This window comes from Odocoileus virginianus, chromosome 27, assembly GCF_023699985.2.
Source record: "Odocoileus virginianus isolate 20LAN1187 ecotype Illinois chromosome 27, Ovbor_1.2, whole genome shotgun sequence".
Lineage (NCBI taxonomy): Eukaryota > Metazoa > Chordata > Mammalia > Artiodactyla > Cervidae > Odocoileus > Odocoileus virginianus.
In genome coordinates this window covers 32,414,232-32,434,828 of record NC_069700.1, presented here as the reverse complement: position 1 = coordinate 32,434,828, position 20,597 = coordinate 32,414,232, and the positions used below count along the sequence as shown (strand labels likewise).

The 20,597-nt window shown below is 46.1% G+C and overlaps 1 protein-coding gene across 3 annotated transcripts in view; it reads right to left on the bottom strand.

Moving 5' to 3' along the window:
• The window catches only part of TMEM217B (transmembrane protein 217B), a 67,583-nt gene that overhangs the window by 25,842 nt on the left and 21,144 nt on the right, over positions 1 to 20,597 (bottom strand). The window contains exons 2-4 of one of the 3 annotated variants that reach the window (XR_011483937.1): positions 16,643 to 17,245; positions 6,169 to 6,267; positions 3,481 to 5,634 (exon numbers count right to left, since the gene is read on the bottom strand). Coding sequence is in view for 2 of the 3 variants with exons in the window: in XM_020885764.2 (XP_020741423.1) it covers positions 16,663 to 17,217 (555 nt within the window). In the remaining variant the exon portion in view is untranslated. Of the gene's footprint in view, positions 1 to 3,479; positions 6,268 to 16,642; positions 17,246 to 20,597 lie in introns of those variants that run through there. The other 2 variants (XM_020885766.2, XM_020885764.2) reach the window with 2 other exon arrangements.

Sequence of the window (20,597 nt, the reverse complement as noted above, 5' to 3'; positions counted from 1 at the left end):
TGTGGTGGCTTCTCATTTTTTGCAGAGCACAGACTCCAGGCACACAGGCTTCAGTAGTTGCGGCATGTGAGCCCTGGAGCTTGGGCTTAATAGCTGTGAACCACTGGCTTAGCTGTTCCTCAACATGTGGAGTCCTCCCGGACCAAGGATCAACCCACGTGCCCTGCCTCGGCAGGCAGGTTCTTATCCACTGTACCACCAGGGAAGTCCCATCCTCTCACTTTTAGCCTGTGTGTCATTAAATCTGAAGTGAGCCTCTTGTAGGCAGCACGTATGTGGGTCTTTTCCTTTTAATCCATTCAGCCACTCTACGTCTTTTGATTGGAGCATTTAGTCGATTTATATTTAAAGTAATTATTGATATGTATGTGCTTACCGCCATTTTGTGTTTTCTGGTTGTTTTTGTAACTCTTTTTGGTTCCTTTCTTCTTGTTTTGTTCTCTTCCCTTGTGATTTGATGACTATCTTTAATGTTATGTTTGGTTCCCTTTCTCTTTTTGTATGTGTGTATCTATTCTGGTTTGTGGTTACCACAAGGTTTGTATACAACAACATATATATATATACATATGATTATTTAAAGTTTATGATCTCGTAAGTTCAAATGCATTCTAACAATGCTGCATTTTTACTCCTCTTCACTCACTTTTAAATTTTTTGACCTCATATTTCACATCATTTTGTTTCATGTGCTCTTAACTACTTATTGTGGATAAAGATAATTTTACTACTTTTGTCACTGAACCTTTCTAGTGCCTTCATAAGTGGTTGATGTACTGCCTTTACTGTATGTTTGCCTTTACCAATAAAACTTTTCCTACTGTAATTTTCATATTTCTGGTTGTGGTCTTTTCTGCTTAGAGAAGTCCTTTTAACATTTTTTATAAAGTTGGTTTAGTGGTGCTGAACTCTTTTAGCTTTAGCTTGTCTGTAAAACTCTTTCTCCTTCAAATCCAAATGACAGCCTTGCTGGGTAGAGTATTCTTGGTGGTAGATTTTTTCCTCTCATCACTTTGAATATATTGTGCCGCTTCTTTCTGGCCTGCAAAGTTTCTGCTGAAAAGTTAGCTGATAGTTTTATGAGAGTTCCATTGTATGTAGCTAATTGTTTTTTCCTTGCTGCTGTAAGTTTCTCTCTTTAATTTTAATTTTTGCCATTTTATTTTATTTTGCCTTTTTAATTACAGTGTGTCTTGGCATGCACATCTTTGGGTTCATCTTGTTTAGGACTCTATTTGCTGGAATAGGATGCCTGTTTCCTTCCCCAGGTTAGGACAGTTTTAGCTATTATCTCTTCAGATTTCTCAGTCCCTGGAATTGAGAGAGTAGCATGAAAACATATACATTACCATATGTAAAATAGATAGCCAGTGGGGATTTGTTGTATGTTGCAGGGAGCTCAAACCTGTGCTCCGTGATACCTAGAGGGCTGGGATGGAGTGGGAGGCGGAGGGAGTTTCATGAGGGAGGGGACATATGTATACTTATGGCTGATTCATGTTGATGCATGGCAGAAACCAACACAATATTGTAAAGCAATTATCCTCCAATCAAAAATAAGTAATTTTTTAAAAAGTTCTGTCCCTTTCTGGCTTTCTTTTTCCTTCTGGGATCCCTGTATTTCAAATTTTAGCATGCTTGCTGTTATCTCAAATCTCTTAAGTCTCTTAAGCAATCTTTGCTTTTTAATTCTTTTTTTTTTTTTTCCCATTCAGTTTGGGTGATTTCTACTTTGCTGTCTCCCACCTTGCTGATCTATTTCTCTGTATCATCTAATCTACTGTTGATTCCTCCCAGTGTTTGTTTAATTTCGGTTATTGTATTTTTTCAGCTCTCTTTGGTTCTTCTTTGTATTTCTCTTTGTTAAAATCCTCACTGTGTTTATCCATTCTTCTCCTAAGTTCATTGTGCATCTTTATGGTCATTACTTTGAACTCTCGATCAGGTAGATTGCTTATCTCCACTTTTTTCAGTTCTTTTTTTTCTGAGATTTTTGTCTTGTTTGAAACATATTTCCTCTGTCTCCTCGTTTTGCCTGATTCTCTGTGCCTAGTTTCTATGTGTTGGGGCTGTTAACGTTTCCTGATCTTGGAGAAGTGGCCTTATGTTGGGGATGTCCTGTGGGTCCCGGCTGCACACTCCCCTCTGCTCATCAAATCTGCATGCTCTGGGGGTGCCCCTCATGTGGGCGGCACGTGTCCCTCTCTTGCGGTGGGACTGAGCCTTGCTGGCACGCTGGCAGTGGGGGCTGGCTCCTGGCCTGGTTGGCTGCCAGGCCCTGGCTCATGCGGTGGCTGCTGGCCTGCTGGTTGTGGGGGAGGGGGTTGGATCCCAGGGCAGCTGAGTACATGACTTGGAGGGTCTCAGAGCTGGTGCTGCCCGCCCCCTGCCCCACCACCTGGTACTAGTAGATGAGAGAGAGGACAAGGTGGTGTTTGCCAAGTGCCCGTGTGCTTGTGGTGGAACAATCCCCCCGAAATGCCTTCCACCGGTGTCTGCATGCCCAGGGGGAGTCCCAGTTGCCTCCTGCCTCTCTCAGGGTCAGCAGGTGGGTCTGACACGGGCTCCTTTCATATTACTGCCTGTGCCCGGGAATGCACAGTGAGATGTCACACACGACCTGTAAGAGCAGAGTCTGTTTCCTACATCCCTCCGGCTCTCCTGGAAATAAGCCTGGCTGTCCTTTAAAGCCACATGTTCTGAAAACAAATAAAAATAAATAAAAAGTCAGACATTCTGGTGGCTCATCTTCCCACTGCAGGACCCCTGGAGTGGGAACCCCATGTGAGGCTTGGACCCTCACTTCTTGGAAAGAACCACTGCTCGTTCTTCTGTTTGTGGCTTGCTTACCCAGGGGTGCAGGTCCTAACCACACAGCATCTCTGCCTCCTCTATCCATCTCATGGTGCTTACTTCTCTGTCTTTATTTGTAAATGATCTTTTCTGTTAGTCTTCAGGTTGTTCTCACACTCTACAGAAAATCCCTCTGTAAATAGTTGTGATTTTGGTGTGTGTGTGGGAGGAGGTAAGCTCAGGGTCTTCCTACTCGGTCATCGCGGCCGGCTCTCTCACAATTACTGTTCTTAGAGGTTGGCTTCTCCCCCTACCTTGTGAGCCCTCAAGGGCAGGAAAGCAGGTCTCATTCATCTTTACATCACCAGCACCTTTCTCAAGACCCAGCACAAAGTCCAGGTCCAATGCATGTTTGCTGAACTTGGCCATAAATGGCAGATTTCTTTTGGGGGGTGATGAAATCTGCCTGGGTTCCCTTAGACTGAATTATTTCGAACTCTGCTTTCCTCCCCTTCCCCAATGCTTTCCCTGAGCCTCACACAGTAGTTGGCATTAACTGCAGATGTCTGGAGCCAGGTTGCCTGGTTAAACTCCCAGCGGTGCCACTCTGTGTATGATTCTCGGAGAGTGACATAACCTGCCTGGACTTCAGTTTCCTCATCTGTAAAATAGGGAAAACAGTATGCTTAGTCCACAGCATTGTTGTGAGAATCAAATCAGCATGAGTTATTATGGTCTATCTATTTCTCTCTACTAGACTGTCAGCACCTGAAGGGAAGCTCTTTTTCTAAATTTTTATATCATTTATTTATTTTATTTTTCAGTTGTGCTGGGTCTTTGTGGCTACGCATGGGCTTTCTCTGCTTGCGGTGAGTGGAGGCTGCCCTATGTTGAGGAGCCTGGAGGGCTTCTCATTGCAGTGGCTTCTCTTGTTGTGGAGCACAAACCGTAGGACTCGGGCTTCAGTAGTTGTGGCCTGCTGGGTTCAGTAGTTGCGGCTCAATAGCTCTAGAGCGCAGGGCTCAGTAGTTGTGGCACATGGGCTTAGTTGCTCTGTGGCATGTGGAAGCTTCCCAGATCAGGAATCAAACACGTGTCCCCTGCATTGGCAGGTGAGTTCTTAACCCTTGGTCCATCAGGCAAGTCCTAAAGGGAAGCTTCGCGTCTCTGTTTTGCATAACACTTGCTCAAAGTTGCACTCCGTAAATGTTGACTTTAATTGGCAGGTCACCTGGAAATCCATACCAGTGTCATTTCCATATCTGGCCAACCCGTGGGAATCGTAATAAAGGGCAGGTCAGTGAACACCTAGTCAAGTGTAACCTATTCAGGGAGACAGAGCCAAAGGAAACCAAACCTGCCATGTGTATTTAAATTCTCTGAGCAATTCATCAAGCATGGCAGACAAAAGGAAACTGGTGGAGTTGTTTATTAAGACTGTCAACAATTGTTTGACCAAGTTTAAACTACCCTGAGGTAGTGAGGAAAAATATTTTGTTATGAATATGAAGTTGAATCTGCCCTGGGAAACAGAAAGTAGAGTTCAGTGGGCACTTCTCTGTTTAAGTGTAGGGTGAGACTTGCAAAGAGTTGGACACGACTGAGTGACTGGACTGAACTGAACTGATCCCAAAGGGGGCTTCCCTGGTGGCTCAGATGGTGAAGAATCTGCCTGCAATGTGAGAGAACTGGGTTTGATCCTTGGGCGAGAAGATCCCGTGGAGAAACCCCTCCAGTATTCTTGCCTGGAGAATTCCATGGACAGAGGAGCCTGGAGGGCTGCAGTTCATAGGGTCACAAAGAGTCAGACACGACTGAGTGACTAACATACACACACATCCCAAAGCGGAGAGCCGGGTTTCCCAAACCCTCGTGTATCTCAGGGCCAAATGCAGGAAAGCAGAGACCTTTCCAGGTATTTGAGGCAAAAGGAGGTTGAATGACGAACTGGTTTCTTCTAAATCTTTGGAAGAGGACAAGAGGCTCTGTACTAGGTCTCTGGATGACCTCTGGAAAAACGTTGCTGAACCTGCCTGCCAGGAGAGCTGCTGCCACCACCCTCCTCCGGAAGGTGGCAATCAGGAGGCCACTTTTGGAACTACTGGTTTCCAAAAAACTCCACCACAATAGTAATCCAGGGATCAAGAGGTTACAGCTGCCCACAAGCTAGTGACAGATCACTGGATCATGACTGCAGAGAAACAGGGTGACTCACAGTCTTGTTTGTCAGATGCAGTCAAAGGTGGCAAGAAGATGGCCTCTACCTCACTTCTGCCTTCCCAAGTTCACGATCCATGGCCAGCCTTCAGGATCACAGCCACAAGGGAGGCAGTTGATTGCAGCTTTCCCCTCTGATACTCAGGAAGGTACAATGGAGGGCTTGAGAGGGAAGCTGGACCAGTTGATCCATATATCCCCATCCCCTCACGCACTGAGCTCTGGTAAGTGAGCTCACTCACTGGCTTTCTGGCTCTTCCTAAAACATGCTAAGCGGCCATGAAATTAAAAGATGCTTGCTCCTTGGAAGAAAAGCTATGATGACCCTGAACAGCATATTCAAAAGCAAAGACAACACTTTGCCAACAAAGGTCTGTATGGTCTGGTAGTCATGTATCGATGTTGGGCTATAAAGAAGGTAGAGAGTGGAGAATTGATGCTTTTGACCTGTGGTGTTAAAGAAGACTCTTGAAAGTCCCTTGGACTGCAAGGAGATCAAATCAGTCAATCCTAAAGAAAATCAACCCTGAATATTCCCTGGAAGGACTGATGCTGAAGCTGAAGCTCCAATATTTTGGCCACCTGATGTGAAGAACCGACTCTTCATTGGAAAAGACCCTGATGCTGGGAAAGATTGAACACAAGAGGAAAAGGGGGAGACAGAGGATGAGACAGTTAGATGGCATCACTGACTCAATGGACATGAGTTTGACAACAAAACTTGTTCTATGTGCTTGGATCTTTGCATTTGCTGTTCTCTCTGCTTGGAAGTCCCTTCTCACAGATCTTCTCCATCCTGTAAAGCACCACCTCCCCAGAGGGACATTCGTCATTCAAAGACCTCCTAGATGCCCCTCTATACTGGGTCTTGGGCCTGTTTCTAAAACAGTCAATGACAAGAGGATAGAATTACTAAGAATGGCTAAATCTCACTATCTGGGATAAAACTCTATTATATCACCTTGCTTAATTTTATTTCTAGTGCCCATTACTAGCTGAAATTATTATTTATACTTTTTGGGAGGCCATGCCACACATAATGTGGGATCCTGGCTCTTCAACCAAGGGTCAAATCCATAGCCCTCACACTGGAAACTTGGGGGTCTTAACCACTGGACCACCAGGGAAGTCCCATGAATTTATTATATAAACACTTACCTGTTCACCAGCTTATCACTTGTCTTCCCTCCTCAGAATGCAAGTTTCATGAGAGTAGGAACTTCATTTTCTTCATTCCTGCACCAACATCTAACATGCCTGTGCTCAATAAACATTTGTTGAATGAACCACTGAGAAACAGAACATAGCACTTTGGACTTACCTCTGTTACCTGATTTATCATATACTATTGTAATTACTCCCTCACGGGCGCCCTTCTTGGTTCAGAGCCAAGACTGTATCTTGTTTTTTATTTTTGTTTCACTTCTTAGCACAAAGCCCAGCACATAGTTGACAAGCCCTGCATTTTGATGAATGGATAAATGAGAAAGAAGGCGTGAATGCACATGTTTAGGAAGCAAAAGTATGTTCCAAGTTGTCAGAATGTGGAGAAGGAGGGTGGCTACTGCACAAAAGTGATCCAATGCTACATAAAATCATCTCAATCAGGCCAGAAAATGCAAGTGATTGTTGGATCAGAGTGAGGAGCAGGTGGGGTCAGGTTGAGTCAAGGTAGCCAGCAGGAGTCTCAGCCTGGGCAGAGGAAAATGCTGGAAGCTGGGAATCCTTGAAAAGAAGCTGCTAAGTGTCTACTAGTGGACTCCAGAGGACCTCTAGTTGCTTGGACACTTTTTACAACTGCTTTCTCCCAATTCTTTTGAATGGGATTCTTTTGTTCCCAATTGTTTGAGAAGCAAGACAGATGGAAGTTCCATTCTGCATATCATTCATAAAATACACATGTGTCATGCTGTCGGGATAAGCGGAAAAACAAACATCCCCTTTCATATATTTCACTTATTTTAATTTTTTTATTTTGGTTTTGCCACACAGCATGTCGGATCTTAGTTCCCCAACCAGGGATCAAACCCATGCCCCCTGCATTGGAAGCATGGAGTCTTAACCACTGAACCACCAGGGAAGTCCCCCTTTTATTTTTTATTTGGCTACACTGCACAACTTGTGGGATCTCAGTTCCCCAACTAGGGACTGAACCCAGGCCACGGCAGTGAAAGCTTGGAGTCCTAACCACTGGACCTTCAGGGAAATCCCCAAACATCCCCTTTTAAATAAGATGCATCCAGTGTTTCCCCTTGTAGGATGTATTTCGGAAGGGAAAGGAAACATTGGTAGGAGGCAGAAGATTTTAGAAAAATATAAAGCCTTAATGATTTTTTCAATCTTTTTGTATCTTGAATATGTAAGCTATTTCTGACAATCACCAAATAATTGCTTACTTCAGTCTTTTTGCTGGTTTTTGTTGTTTAGTTGCTCAGTCATGTCCAACTGTTTGCCACCCCGTGAACTGTAGCCTGCCAGGCTCTTCTGTCTGTGGGATTTCCCAGGCAAGAATACTGAAGTGGGTTGCCATTTCCTTCTCCATAAATAAATATGCAAACACACAACATACACAAACATATACCTTCACAAACATGGATACACAGACACAATCATATGCACAAATAGGCACACCTAAAGCAAAGCCCTTGTTTATGAAACAAAATTAATACAGTCAGAAGCTATTTGTAAAACCTGTTTGCCAGGGAAGAAAATCCTAATTTATTTATTTTTAATTTAAACACTTCAATGGTTAAAAAAAAAAATCTGTTTTACTAACAAGTGGTGAGGGGCAGAGGGAAGAGGAAGGAAGCTGAGGAGGGTTTCACGGGGCAGCTCGCTCAGTGAAAATCTGTCCCCAGGGTCAGAAGCTCAGCGTCGTCACCAGGGCGGGCTCACCTGGCGGCTAGCTCTCAGGGGCCCTTGTTAACCACTTGTTGAGGGGGGGCAGGGTAATTGGAACAAGAAAAGAATAGCATCAGCCTGTGCACCCAGACCCGTGATAGTCAGAAGAGACTGAAGAAAGGGGAAAATGAGGGCTTCAAAGGCCAAGAACAGTAACACTCGATGTGGGGACTTCTGGGGTGAAAGAAAGCAGGGGAAATGGAGACCCAGGGCTAGGAGGAAAAAAGAAGTAAGACCTATGGAAACATTTACACATCTTGAAACCGGTGGGGAAAAGTCAACACAGAATGAAATCTGTCCTCCGTAGGACGTTGGACTTACAGGTAACAGCAGTGAGGTGGGAAAGAGGTTCAGAAATATTCCGTGGTTGTTATGCTTAAGAGCAGGCGCCCCTGGGAGCGACCAGCAGAGACCGTGGGAAAAGGGGAGACCCTCTTTTCTCTGGGGAAGTTCCGACCTGCTTGCTTCCTCTTGACACCGTTGTTCCCCTGTGCAAAGCCTTCACCCTGATGTGGAAACCGCTAAAGAGAGCACAGCTCTACTATCCCAGGGGGATTTGCACCTTCTCGAGCTCCCACATCCCATCTCCTCTCCTCCTTTCTCAGGACCCAATCAAACTTTCTTCTAGGACTCAGCTTAAAGGTCTCCTCCTGCAGGACGACTTCCCTGACTCTCCGACTTCTAAGAGTTGGGACTCCTCCTGTGGCCCCCCAGGGTGTCCCCCTCAGTACCGATCGTACTGGGGGTCCAAACGGCCCCTCAAGTACCCCTCAGTAGGTTGGGAGTCCTTTGGAATGTGTCCACAGTTCTTTGGGCTGTGACTTACTTTTCAGGGCATCCCTGGTTCCTAGCTCAGGGCCTTCTATGCAGTAGATACTCGGCAAACGTGGTGAAGCAAGCAAAGATGGAAAGTCAGGGGCTGTCGCGGGGGTGGGGACAGAGGTCAGGGCTCCGCCCTTCCCAGGGACTCCTGCATTGTTCGAAAGGCTGGGAGATGAGGCGGTATTTCTTGTGCCAGCAGCTGGTAGAGGGATAGAATTAGGGGAGGGGGAAAGGGACAAGGAAGCTGACCTTGTATCCTTTGTGGGTATCCCCCACCTATAACTCTCTGACTATCCACAGTCTTCACCATGGTCTCCAGACGTGAGTGAGAAGAGAAAAAAAGGAGTAGGAACAGCAGGTCAAAGGAGCGATCGTAATCTGCCCCTCGCCAGCCCAGCTACCATAAGCATCATTTGAAAATCAAGGACACCTTCTTCTGCTGAGGGGGTGGGTCCATTGATCCCACAAATATTTATCGAGGACCTGCTGTGTGCCAGGCATTGTTCTAGGTGCTGGGAAAATAGCAATGAAGAAAATATGGTACACTTAACATTTTGGGGGGAACATACTATTGGGCTGGTCAAAAGTTCATTTGGGTTTTTCTGTTACATCGTACGGAAAAACCTGAAAGAACTTGTTGAACAAACCCAATATATACAGTAAGGCAGGTGATAATATGTGTTGAGGAAAAAGTAAAACAGGGTAGGGAATCCCCTGGTGGTCCAGTGCTTGGGACTCTGCGCTTTCACTGCTGAGTGCGAGGGTTCAATCCCTGGTCGGGGAACTAAGATCCATAAGTCATGAGGCAAACAAACAAAAACAATAAAGCAATCTTTTTTAAAAAAAGTAAAGCAGGGTAAGTGGGTTGGAGGGGATGGGGGAAGGGCCGCTTCGCATGGGTTGGTAGGGAAGACCTCTCTGATGGCTTTGGAGCAGACTCCCAAAAGAAACAAGAAAGGAAGCCAGTGGACACCTGAGTAAGAGAGACAGGTGCAAAGGTCCTGGGGCTGGAGTGTGCTGGGTGCGTAAGAGGAACTGCAAGGCAGCCCGGGCAGCTGAGCAGAGGGAGGGAGAGAAGGGTGGTGAGGAAGGAGGTCGGACAGATGACAGGGAAATGGATCACTCAGCTCTCAACACTCTGTGATGACGACTTAGGAGTTTTCCTCGAGCGTTGCAGGGGGCCCTGGCGGGATGGGAGTAGCAGAGTAGATCTGCTTTGGGTTTCAACAGGATCCCTCTGGCTGCTGGGTGGAGAACCGATGAAGAGGGAGCAAGAGTGGTGTCAGAGAGGCCAGTGAGGATGCTGCTACTGCAATAACCTGGGCAAAAGGTGGTGCCAGCCTGGGCCGGGGCGGTGCCAGTGGAGGTGAGGAGCAGCGGTGGGATCTGAGTGCACATTGAAGGTGGGGCTGGGAGGGTTTGCTGAGGGGTTGGATAAAGGCTGAGAGAGAGAGAGAACCCAAGGATGATTCCTGAGTCCTTGACCTGAGCAACTAGAAGAGTGGAGGTGACACAGACTGGGAGTTAAGGCAGATTTTGGGGGGAAAACCACAGTACGGATTGTGACATCTTTTCATTTATTTTTGGTTATGCTGGGTCTTCACTGCTGCGTGGGCTTTTCTCTAGTTGTGGGGAGTGGAGGCTACTCCCTAGTTACAGCACGTGGACTTCTTGAGTTGGTTTCTCTTGTTGCAGAGCATGGACTCTAGGGTGCGAAGCCTTCGTAGTTGGCAGCACATGGGCTCAGAGGTTGCAGCTCCCAGGCTCTAGAGCACAGGCTCGATGGTTAGTTGCTCTGAGGCATGTAGGATCTTCCCAGATCAGTGATGGAACCCATGTCTCCTGCATTGGCAGGCAGATTCTTTACCCCTGAGATACCAGGAAAGCCCTCGACAGGTTGTGAGATGTGTGTGCGTGTGTGCTAAGTCACTTCAGTCGTGTCCAACTCTGTGTGACCCCATGGACTGTAGCCTACCAGGCTCCTCTGTCTTTGGGATTCTCGAAGCAAGAATGCTGGAGTGGGTCACCATGCCCTCCTCCAGGAAATCTTCCTGACCCAGAGATCGAACCCAAGTCTCTTCCCCCTGCATTGGCAGGCAGGTTCTTTACCACTAGCGCCACCTGGGCGCTTGTATTAGTAATCAATTGCTTGATAACAAATTACCCCCAAATTTAGCAGCTCAAGAGAACACACATTTTTGTCACAGTTTCTGTGAATCAGACACCCAGGGGCAAATGGCACAGGTCTTCTGACTTGGGGGCTCTCACCTGCAGTGGAGGTGTCTGGCCAGGGCTGTGGCCCCCTCAAGACTCAACTAAGGGAGGGTCTGCTGCCAAGCTCACTTAGGAGGTTGTTGCTAGGATTCAGGTCCCTGGGGGTTTACGATGGTTGGTTAGCGATGTCCTACCTGACCATGCTGGACTCTCCAGATGCTCCCAGTGCAGCAGCTGGCTTCCCTCGGAGAGAGTGAACCACCCTGAGGTCATCGCGGTTTTGTAACCTAATCTTAGAGATGACATCCTATCACCTCTGCTGTGTTTGATTGGTTAGAAGAGAGTTGCTAGTCCAGCTCGCACTCAAGGGGAGGTGATGAGTGTGAATATCAATTGGCAGGGCTCTTTGGGAACCACGTAGGGGCACCTGCCACAGCACGGAGGCAACGGGACCAACGAGTACGTTTTTCAGGGAGAGGTCAGACCAGAGATGTCTGTATGGAGGCTACTTACGAGGGGCCTGGAGAAGGAGAGGCAGGAATGGCTGAGATGGAGGAGAGAAGGGGACCAAGGGCTGAGCCCGGGAGCTTGCCAATGATTGCAGGTCAGGGAGGTACAGAGGGGCCAGCAAAGGAGACGGAGAAGAAGGGCCAGGGACGTAGGGGTGACCCTGGTGTCTCATAGGGCAAGGGAGAGACCTGTTTGCAGGACAGAGGGGGATCAGCTGGTCAAAAGCCATGGAGAGGTCTGGCAAGAGAAGGCTGAGCTCAGGACTGGGTAGTGTGGAGGTCACCTGAACAGGAGTGGTCTCAGGACTTCCCTGGTGGTCCAGTTGCTGAGAATCCCTGCAGGGGGCCTGGTCAGGGAACTAGATCCACATGCCTCGACTGAGATCCTGCATGCCGCAACGAAGATGGAAGATCCCACGTGCTGCAACTAAGACCCGGCTCAGCCAAATAAACAGATAAAGATTAAAAAACAAGAACAAGAGTGGTCACGGTGGAGTGGAAAGGATTACGGAGAGAACCAGAGGCTGGGAAGTGGAGATGGACACAACACTTTCCAAGGATCCTTGGTGTCAAGGGGGAACACAGCCTTGTAGCTGAGGCAGCAGGTGACTCTTAGTTGAGCTGATTCTTAGAACTCTGCTTCTTGCTCCACCACTTCTACACACACACACACACACACACACACACACACACACACACACACACCCCTTGTAAGACTAGAGCGGAGACACACACTACGAATCCTCAGCCATCAGCTTGAGGTTCCCTAAGTCCCAGATCAGCCATCCCCAGAGGATCTGGTTTAGAAGGCAAACAACACTAAGCAAAAGCTTGTTGCTGACTGCCATCTGGTGATCATTTTGGGACCTGCATGCTAAGTCGCTTCAGTTCAGTTCAGTCTCTCAGTTGTGTCTGACTCTTTGCGACCCCATGAATCGCAGCACGCCAGGCCTCCCTGTCCATCACCAGCTCCCAAAGTTTACTCAAACTCATGCCCATCGAGTCGGTGATGCCATCCAGCCATCTCATCCTCTGTCGTCCCCTTCTCCTCCTGCCCCCAATCCCTTCCAGCATCAGGGTCTTTTCCAGTGAGTCAACTCTTCGCATGAGGTGGCCAAAGTACTGGAGTTTCAGCTTCAGCATCAGTCCTTCCAATGAACACCCAGGACTGATCTCCTTCAGGATGGACTGGTTGGATCTCCTTGCATTCCAAGGGACTCTCGAGAGCCTTCTCCAACACCACAGTTCAAAAGCATCAATTCTTCGGCACTCAGCTTTCTTTACAGTCCAACTCTCATATCCATACATACTGGAAAAACCATAGCCTTGACCAGACGGACCTTTGTTGGCAAAGTAATGTCTATGCTTTTTAATATACTATCTAGGTTGATCATAACTTTCCTTCCAAGGAGTAAGCGTCTTTTAATTTCATGGCTGCAGTCACCATCTGCAGTGATTTTGGAGCCCCAAAAAATGAAGTCTGACACTGTTTCTACTGTCTCCCCATCTATTTCCCATGAAGTGATGGGACCAGATGCCATGACCTTAGTTTTCTGAATGTTAAGCTTTAAGCCAACTTTTTCACTCTCCTCTTTCACTTTCATCAAGAGGCTTTTTAGTTCCTCTTCACTCTCAGCCATAAGGGTGGTGTCATCTGCATATCTGAGGTTATTGATATTTCTTCCAGCAATCTTGATTCCAGCTTGTGCTTCTTCCAGCCCAACATTTCTCATGATGTACTCTGCGTATAAGTTAAATAAGCAGGGTGACAATATACAGCCTTGACGCACTCCTTTTCCTATTTGGAACCAGTCTGTTGTTCCATGCCCAGTTCTAACTGTTGCTTCCTGACCTGCATACAGGTTTCTCAAGAGGCAGGTCAGGTGGTCTGGTATTCCCATCTTTTTCAGAATTTTCCACAGTTTATTGTGATCCACACAGTCGAAGGCTTTGGCATAGTCAATAATGCAGAAATAGATGTTTTTCTGGAATTCTCTTGCTTTTTCGATGATCCAGTGGATATTGGCAATTTGATCTCTGGCTCCTCTGCCTTTTCTAAAACCAGCTTGAACATCTGGAAGTTCGTGGTTCACCTATTGCTGAAGCCTGGTGTGGAGAATTTTGAGCATTACTTTACTAGTGTGTGAGATGATTGCAATTGTGTGGTAGTTTGAGCATTCTTTGGGATTGCCTTTCTTAGGGATTGGAATGAAAACTGACCTTTTCCAGTCCTGTGGCCACTGCTGAGTTTTCCAAATTTGCTGGCATATTGAGTGCAGCACTTTCACAGCATCATCTTTCAGGATTTGAAATAGCTCAATTGGAATTCCATCACATCCACTAGCTTTGTTCGTAGTGATGCTTTCTAAGGCCCACTTGACTTCACATTCCAGGATGTCTGGCTCTAGATGAGTGATCACACCATTGTGATTATCTGGGTCGTGAAGATCTTTTTTGTAGAGTTCTTTTGTGTATTCTTGCCACCTCTTCTTAATATCTTCTGCTTCTGTTAGGTCCATACCATTTCTGTCCTTTATCGGACCCATCTCTGCCTGAAATTTTCCCTTGATATGTCTAATTTTCTTGAAGAGATCTCTAGTCTTTCCCATTCTGTTGTTTCCCTCTATCGCTTCAGTCGTGTCCTATTCTTTGCGACCCCATGAGACTGTAGCCCACCAGGCTTCTCTGTTCATGGGATTCTCCAGGCAAGAATACTAGAGTGGGCTGCTGTGCCCTCCTCCAGGGGATCTTCTCAACCTAGGGATCGAACCCACATCTCTTGCCTCTCCTGCATTGGCAGGTGAGTTCTTTACCACTAGTGCCACCTGGGAAACCCTTCTGGGACCTGGCCTGGGTCTAAATCTGTGCACAGGGTGGTTGGAAGAACTGAGCGAGTTGTTTAAATACTACCAGGCACAAACTGTGTTCAGTAAAAGTGGGCTGCCGTCAGTTTGGAGGAGTGTGGTCAAAACAGTGTCCCCAACTTCACTTCCAACATTTTTGGAAGGAAAAGGAATTATTCTAAAAGGAGAGCCCCCTTTTAGCTTGGTAAGAAAGAAGAAACAATTAGAACTGGACATGGAACAACAGACTGGTTCTGAAGAGGGAAAGGAGTACGTCAAAGCTGTATATTGTCACCCTGCTTATTAAACTTATATGCAGAGTATATTATGAGAAACTCTGAGCTGGATGAAGCACAAGCCAGAATCAAGACTGCCTGGAGAAATATCAATAACCTCAGGTATGCAGATGACACCACCCTTATGGCAGAAAGCAAAGAAGAACTAAAGAGCCTCTTGATGAAAGTGAAAAAGGAGAGTGAAGAAATTGGCTTAAAGCTCAACATTCAGAAAACTAAGATCATGGCATCTGGTCCCATCACTTCATGGCAAATAGGTGGGGGAAACAGTGGAAACAGTGACTGACTTTATTTTTTTGGGCTCCAAAATCACTGCAGATGGTGACTGCAGCCATGAAATTAAAAGACACTTGCTCCTTGGAAAAGTTATGACCAACCTAGACAGCATATTAAAAAGCAGAGACATTACTTTGCCAACAAAGGTCCATCTAGTCAAAGCTATAGTTTTTCCAGTAGTCATGTATGGATGTGAGAGTTGGACTATAAAGAAAGCTGAGCGCCGAAGAACTGATGCTTTTGAACTGTGGTGTTAGAAAAGACTCTTGAGAGTCCCTTAGACTGCAAGGAGATCCAACCAGTCCAGCCTAAAGGAGATCAGTCCTGGGTGTTCATTGGAAGGACTGATGCTGAAGCTGAAACTCCAATACTTCAGCCAGCTGATGTGAAGAACTGACTCATCTGAGAAGACCCTGATGCTGGGAAAGATTGAAGGCAGGAAGAGAAGGGGACAACAGAAGATGAGATGGTTGAATGGCATCACCAACTGAATGAACACGAGTTTGAGTAAACTCCAGGAGTTGGTGATGGACAGGGAGGCCTGGCGTGCTGCAGTCTGCGTGGTTGCAAAGAGTTGGACACGACTGAGCGACTGGACGGAAACTGAAGAGTACTTCAGGGAACGGAGTAGGACATTCCCGCGAGAAGTTACAAGATCTAGATTCAAATGCTGAGCTTTGATACTGTATGATCTTGATCGTATCAGTTAAGTGCTGAGTCTCAAATTTCATCAAGTCATAAAATGGGAACATTAGGGTTAAAATTATACACAGTGGTGAAGGTAAAGAGCTCTCAGTAAAAGATGCTCTCCATTAGAGTAGTGGCTTAAGCTCTCAGTGGGCTTGGGGTACATTTCTTGAAAACAGTTGTTGCCAACTGGGGGCAGTTTTGCCCCTCACCAGAGAATGTTCGGGATTGCCTGGTGATATTTCTGTTTGTCCCAAGGCTGGGGGATGCTTCTGGCATCTAGTGGGTGGAGGCTAGGGAGGCTGCTAGACATCCTACGACGCACAGGACAGCCCTCTATGAGACAGAATTATCCAGGCCAAGATGTCAACAGTGCTTTGGTTGAGAAATCATGGAACTTGCTTAAATGGGGATTCTTCTTGCCATTTTATGAACCAACATGAGGAACTGCTTTTTGAACATCATGAGGAAAGCAGAGTGATGCATGAAGCGGGAAAGGGGGTCTACGGTAATACTCAGGAGTACAATGAGGCTGCAGATTACTGAAAATCTCTGATATGGTGGCCACCAGCCAGTCACATATGGCTCTTGCAATGGAAACTAACTGAAGTGGAATAAAATTTTAAACTTGATTCCTGGATTTCAATAGCCATGTCCCAAGTGCTCAATAACCACATGTGACCGGTTGTCAGCATTGATATCCAACAGTCCCATCAGCACAGATTTTTCTCTCGAGCAGCACTGCTCATAAAGGACTCAGCAGAACTAGGCATCAGTGGGGCAATCCACAAGAGAAAAGTTAGAAACTTCGGATGTGCAGAGAGCAGGGTACCGAGAGAGACCACAGCATACACCAAAGAGATGCTTAAATAAACACAAAGGCAGTCCACAATTAAATGCTAAAACAAGTCACAAACACACACATGTATGATAATTGATCCATGCAATCCTCCCTTCCCCCATCCCCACCCCCAAAGGCCATTCTGAAGCACTTAAAACTCAAGAACCCTGAAAAGGTAAGCAGAATCAACCCAAGGCAGGCAGGGAAGTGGGAGCCATCCCTGGGGGGTGCTGTTGCCCTCACCTCCTTCTTCCTGGCATGGTTCAGTTCATCTTGTAGTACAAGCTTCCCATCCTGACGGGTGGCCACGACTCAACGGTACTGATGCTAGAGCGTCTGCGTTGGCCAATCTTGCTTACAGCCCTGGGGTCCTTGAAGATGGAGTATCCATACTTGGTGACGAAGGGCAGGCAGAACAAGTGCAGCAGCATCCGCGAGATCTGGAAGATCAAGCGCAGGTACCTCAGCTCCTTGAACTGCTCTTTGATGGCCCTGTTGGCGAGCAGGATGATGGAGAGGCTGAGCAGCTCATAGATGATAATCCACACGCTGTAGCAGAGCATGCCCACGTAGTTCTTGGCGTGGACGCAGTAGAGGAGCAAGGAGCAGACCAGAAGGGTGACGGTGGACAGGCCGACGCTGATGCTCTTCTTGTGGGTCACAACCCAAGAGACCAGCTCAGACTTGGTCTCCTGGTAGACACTGAACGTCTCTTCGTAGCCAAAGAAGGCAAACTCATTCACTTCAAAGATGAGGAACTGGACAGTGTTGAGGAAACAGAAGGTGCCTGTCACGATGGAGTACTTCCTGTCATTCATTTTATACTTGTTTTACGAGAAACATCGGCTGCAGGGGAAAAAGAAAAAATTGTGGCAACACCCGATGAGATGGGAGAGCTGTCCCGGGGCAAATCCTCAAGCCACTAGATGTAAATGGAAGAGCTAACAATAATAGTGATGGATGAACAAGCAACAAGCTGGAAGTCAAGGCACGTGGGCTCTGGCCTCGCTAGCTACAGGTGAGCACATCCTTGGAAAGTGGGGGCATCACTGACCTGGGATACTTCTCAGGTAGCTCTGCCGTTCCAGTGGCAGCTGTGCTTTAAGGTGGCACAGAGGGTACTCCTGTTGGTTTCAGGCTTGTGGGAATTAGGAAGCTCCTCTGTGGCTCAGACCATGAACTCCTTATGGCCAAATCCAGACTTAAATTGGAGGAAGTAGGGAAAACCACGAGACCATTCAGGTATGACATAAATCAAATCCTTTATGATTATACAGTGGAAGTGAGAAATAGATTCAAGGAATTAGATCTGATAGAGTGCCTGAAGAACTATGGATGGAGGTTCATGACATTGTACAGGAGGCTGTGATCAAGACTATCCCCAAGAAAAAGAAATGCAAAAAGGCAAAATGGTTGTCTGAGGAGGCCTTACAAATAGCTGAGAAAAGAAGAGAAGCGAAAGGCAAAGGAGAAAAGGAAAGATATATCCATCTGAATGCAGAGTTCCAGAGAATAGCAAGGAGAGCCAAGAAAGCCTTCCTCTGCGATCAATGCAAAGAAATAGAAGAAAACAGTAGAATGGGAAAGACTAGAGATCTCTTCAAGAAAATTAGAGATATCAAGGGAACTTTTCATGCAAAGACAAGCACAATAAAGGACAGAAATGGTGTGGACCTAACAAAAGCAGAAGACATTAAGAATAGGTGGCAAGAATACACAGAACTATACAAAAAAGATCTTCACAACCCAGATTATCATGATGGTGTGATCACTGACCTAGGGCCAGACATTTGGAATGCAAAGTGGGCCTTAGGAAGCATCACTATGAACAAAGCTAGTGGAGGTGATGGCATTCCAGTTGAGCTATTTCAAATGCTAAAAGATGATGTGAAAGTGCTGCACTCAATATGCCAGCAAATTTGGAAAACTCAGCAGTGGCCACAGGACTGGAAAAGGTCAATTTTCATTCCAATCCCAAAGAAAGGCAATGCCAAAGAATGCTCAAACTACTGCACAATTACACTCATCTCACATGCTAGCAAAGTAATGCTCAAGATTTTCCAAGCCAGGCTTCAAAAGTATGTGGACCATGAACTTCCACATGTTCAGGCTGGATTTAGAAAAGGCAGAGGAACCAGACATGAAATTGCCAACATCCATGGGGTCATCGAAAAAGCAATGAGAGTTCCAGAAAAACATCTACTTCTGCTTTATTGACTATGCCAAAGCCTTTGACTGTGTGGATTACAACGAACTGTGGGAAATTCTGAAAGAGAAGGGAATACCAGACCATTTGACCTACCTCCTGAGAAATCTGTATGCAGGTCAAGAAGCAATAGTTAGAACTGGACATGGAACAACAGACTGGTTCCAAATCGGGAAAGGAGTACTTCAAGGTTGTATACTGTCACCCTGCTTATTTAATTTATATGCAGAGTACATCATGAGAAACGCTGGGCTGGATGAAGCACAAGCTGGAATAAAGATTGCCAGGAGAAATGTTAATAACCTCAGATATGCAGATGACACCACCCTTATGACAGAAAGTGAAGAAGAACTAAAGAGCCTCTTGATGAAAGTGAGAGTGAAAAAGTTGGCTTAAAACTCAACATTCAGAAAACTAAGATCATAGCAGCTGGTCCCATCACTTCATGGCAAATAGATGGGGAAACAGTGGAAACAGTGACTGACTTTATTTTGGGGGGCTCCAAAATCACTGCAGATGGTGACTGCAGCCACGAAATTAAAAGACACTTGCTCCTTGGAAGGAAAGTTATGACCAACCTAGACAGCATATTAAAAAGCAGAGACATTACTTTGCCAACAAAGGTCCACGGAGTCAAAGCTATAGTTTTTCCAGTGGTCATGTATGGATGTGAGAGTTGAACTGTAAAGAAAGCTGAGCACCGAAGAATTGATGCTTTTGAACTGTGGTGTTGGAGAAGGCTCTTGAGAGTCCCTTGGACTGCAAGGAGATCCAACCAGTCCATCCTAAAGGAGATCAGTCATGAGTGCTCATTGGAAGGACTGATGCTGAAGCTGAAACTCTAATACTTCAGCCACCTGATGTGAAGAACTGACTCATCTGAAAAGACACTGATGCTGGGAAAGATTGAAGGTGGGAGAAAGGGACAACAGAGGATGAGATGGTTGAATGGCATCACCAACTCAATGGACGAGTTTGAGTAAACTCCAGAAGATTGGTGATGAACAGGAAGGCCTGGAGTGTTGCAGTCCATGGGGTCGCAAAGAGTCAGACTCAACTGAGCGACTGAACTGAAGTTGCTTCAGTCATATCTGACTCTTTGCTACCCTATGGACTGTAACCTGCCAGGCTCCTCTGTCCATGGGACTCTCCAGGCAAGAATACTGGAGAGGATTGCCATGCCCTCCTCCAGGGGATCTTCTGGACCCTGTCTCTAATATCTCCTGCATTGCCAGAGGGTTCTTTACCACTAGCACTACCTTTACTCAAGATGAATGAAATTTTAAGTCCACACAAAGTTTTATACACAAATATTTATAGCATTCTTATTCATAATTGCCCCAAACTACAAACCATTCAATGTCCTTCAGTGACCAGATGGATTAACTGCGGTACATTCTTGCCATGGCATACTACTCAGCAATAAAGAAAGAGCTATAGGGACTTCTCCACTGGTTCAGTGGCTAAGACTCCAAGCTCCCAATGCAGGGGGCCTGCGTTTCATCCCTGGTCAGGGAATTAGATCCCATATGCAGCATCTAAGAGTTCACATGCCATAATTAAAGATCCCACATGCCACAACCAAGACTCAGGGCAGCCAAATAAATAAGTATTAAAAAAAAATAATGAAGTAGCAATACACATAATGACATGAATGAATCTTCAAGGGCTTAGGCTGAGCAAAAGAAGTCAGGCAAAAAAGATTATATACTCTATGATTCCATTTATGTAAAGTTCTAGAAAATACAAACTAACATATAGAGAAAATCAGCAAATCAGTGCTTTGTGGTGGCAGGGTAGGGGATGGTAGTGCAGGAAGTGGCAGGAGATAGGGATAAAGAGGAAACTTTTGGGGGTGATACACATGTTCATGTGTTCAATTATGGTGATGGTTTCACTGGGATATACTTATGCCAAAACTTATTAAATTGTATTCTTTAAACACGTATTTGTTGTGGTTGTGGCTTAGTCGCTCAGTCGTGTCCGACTCTT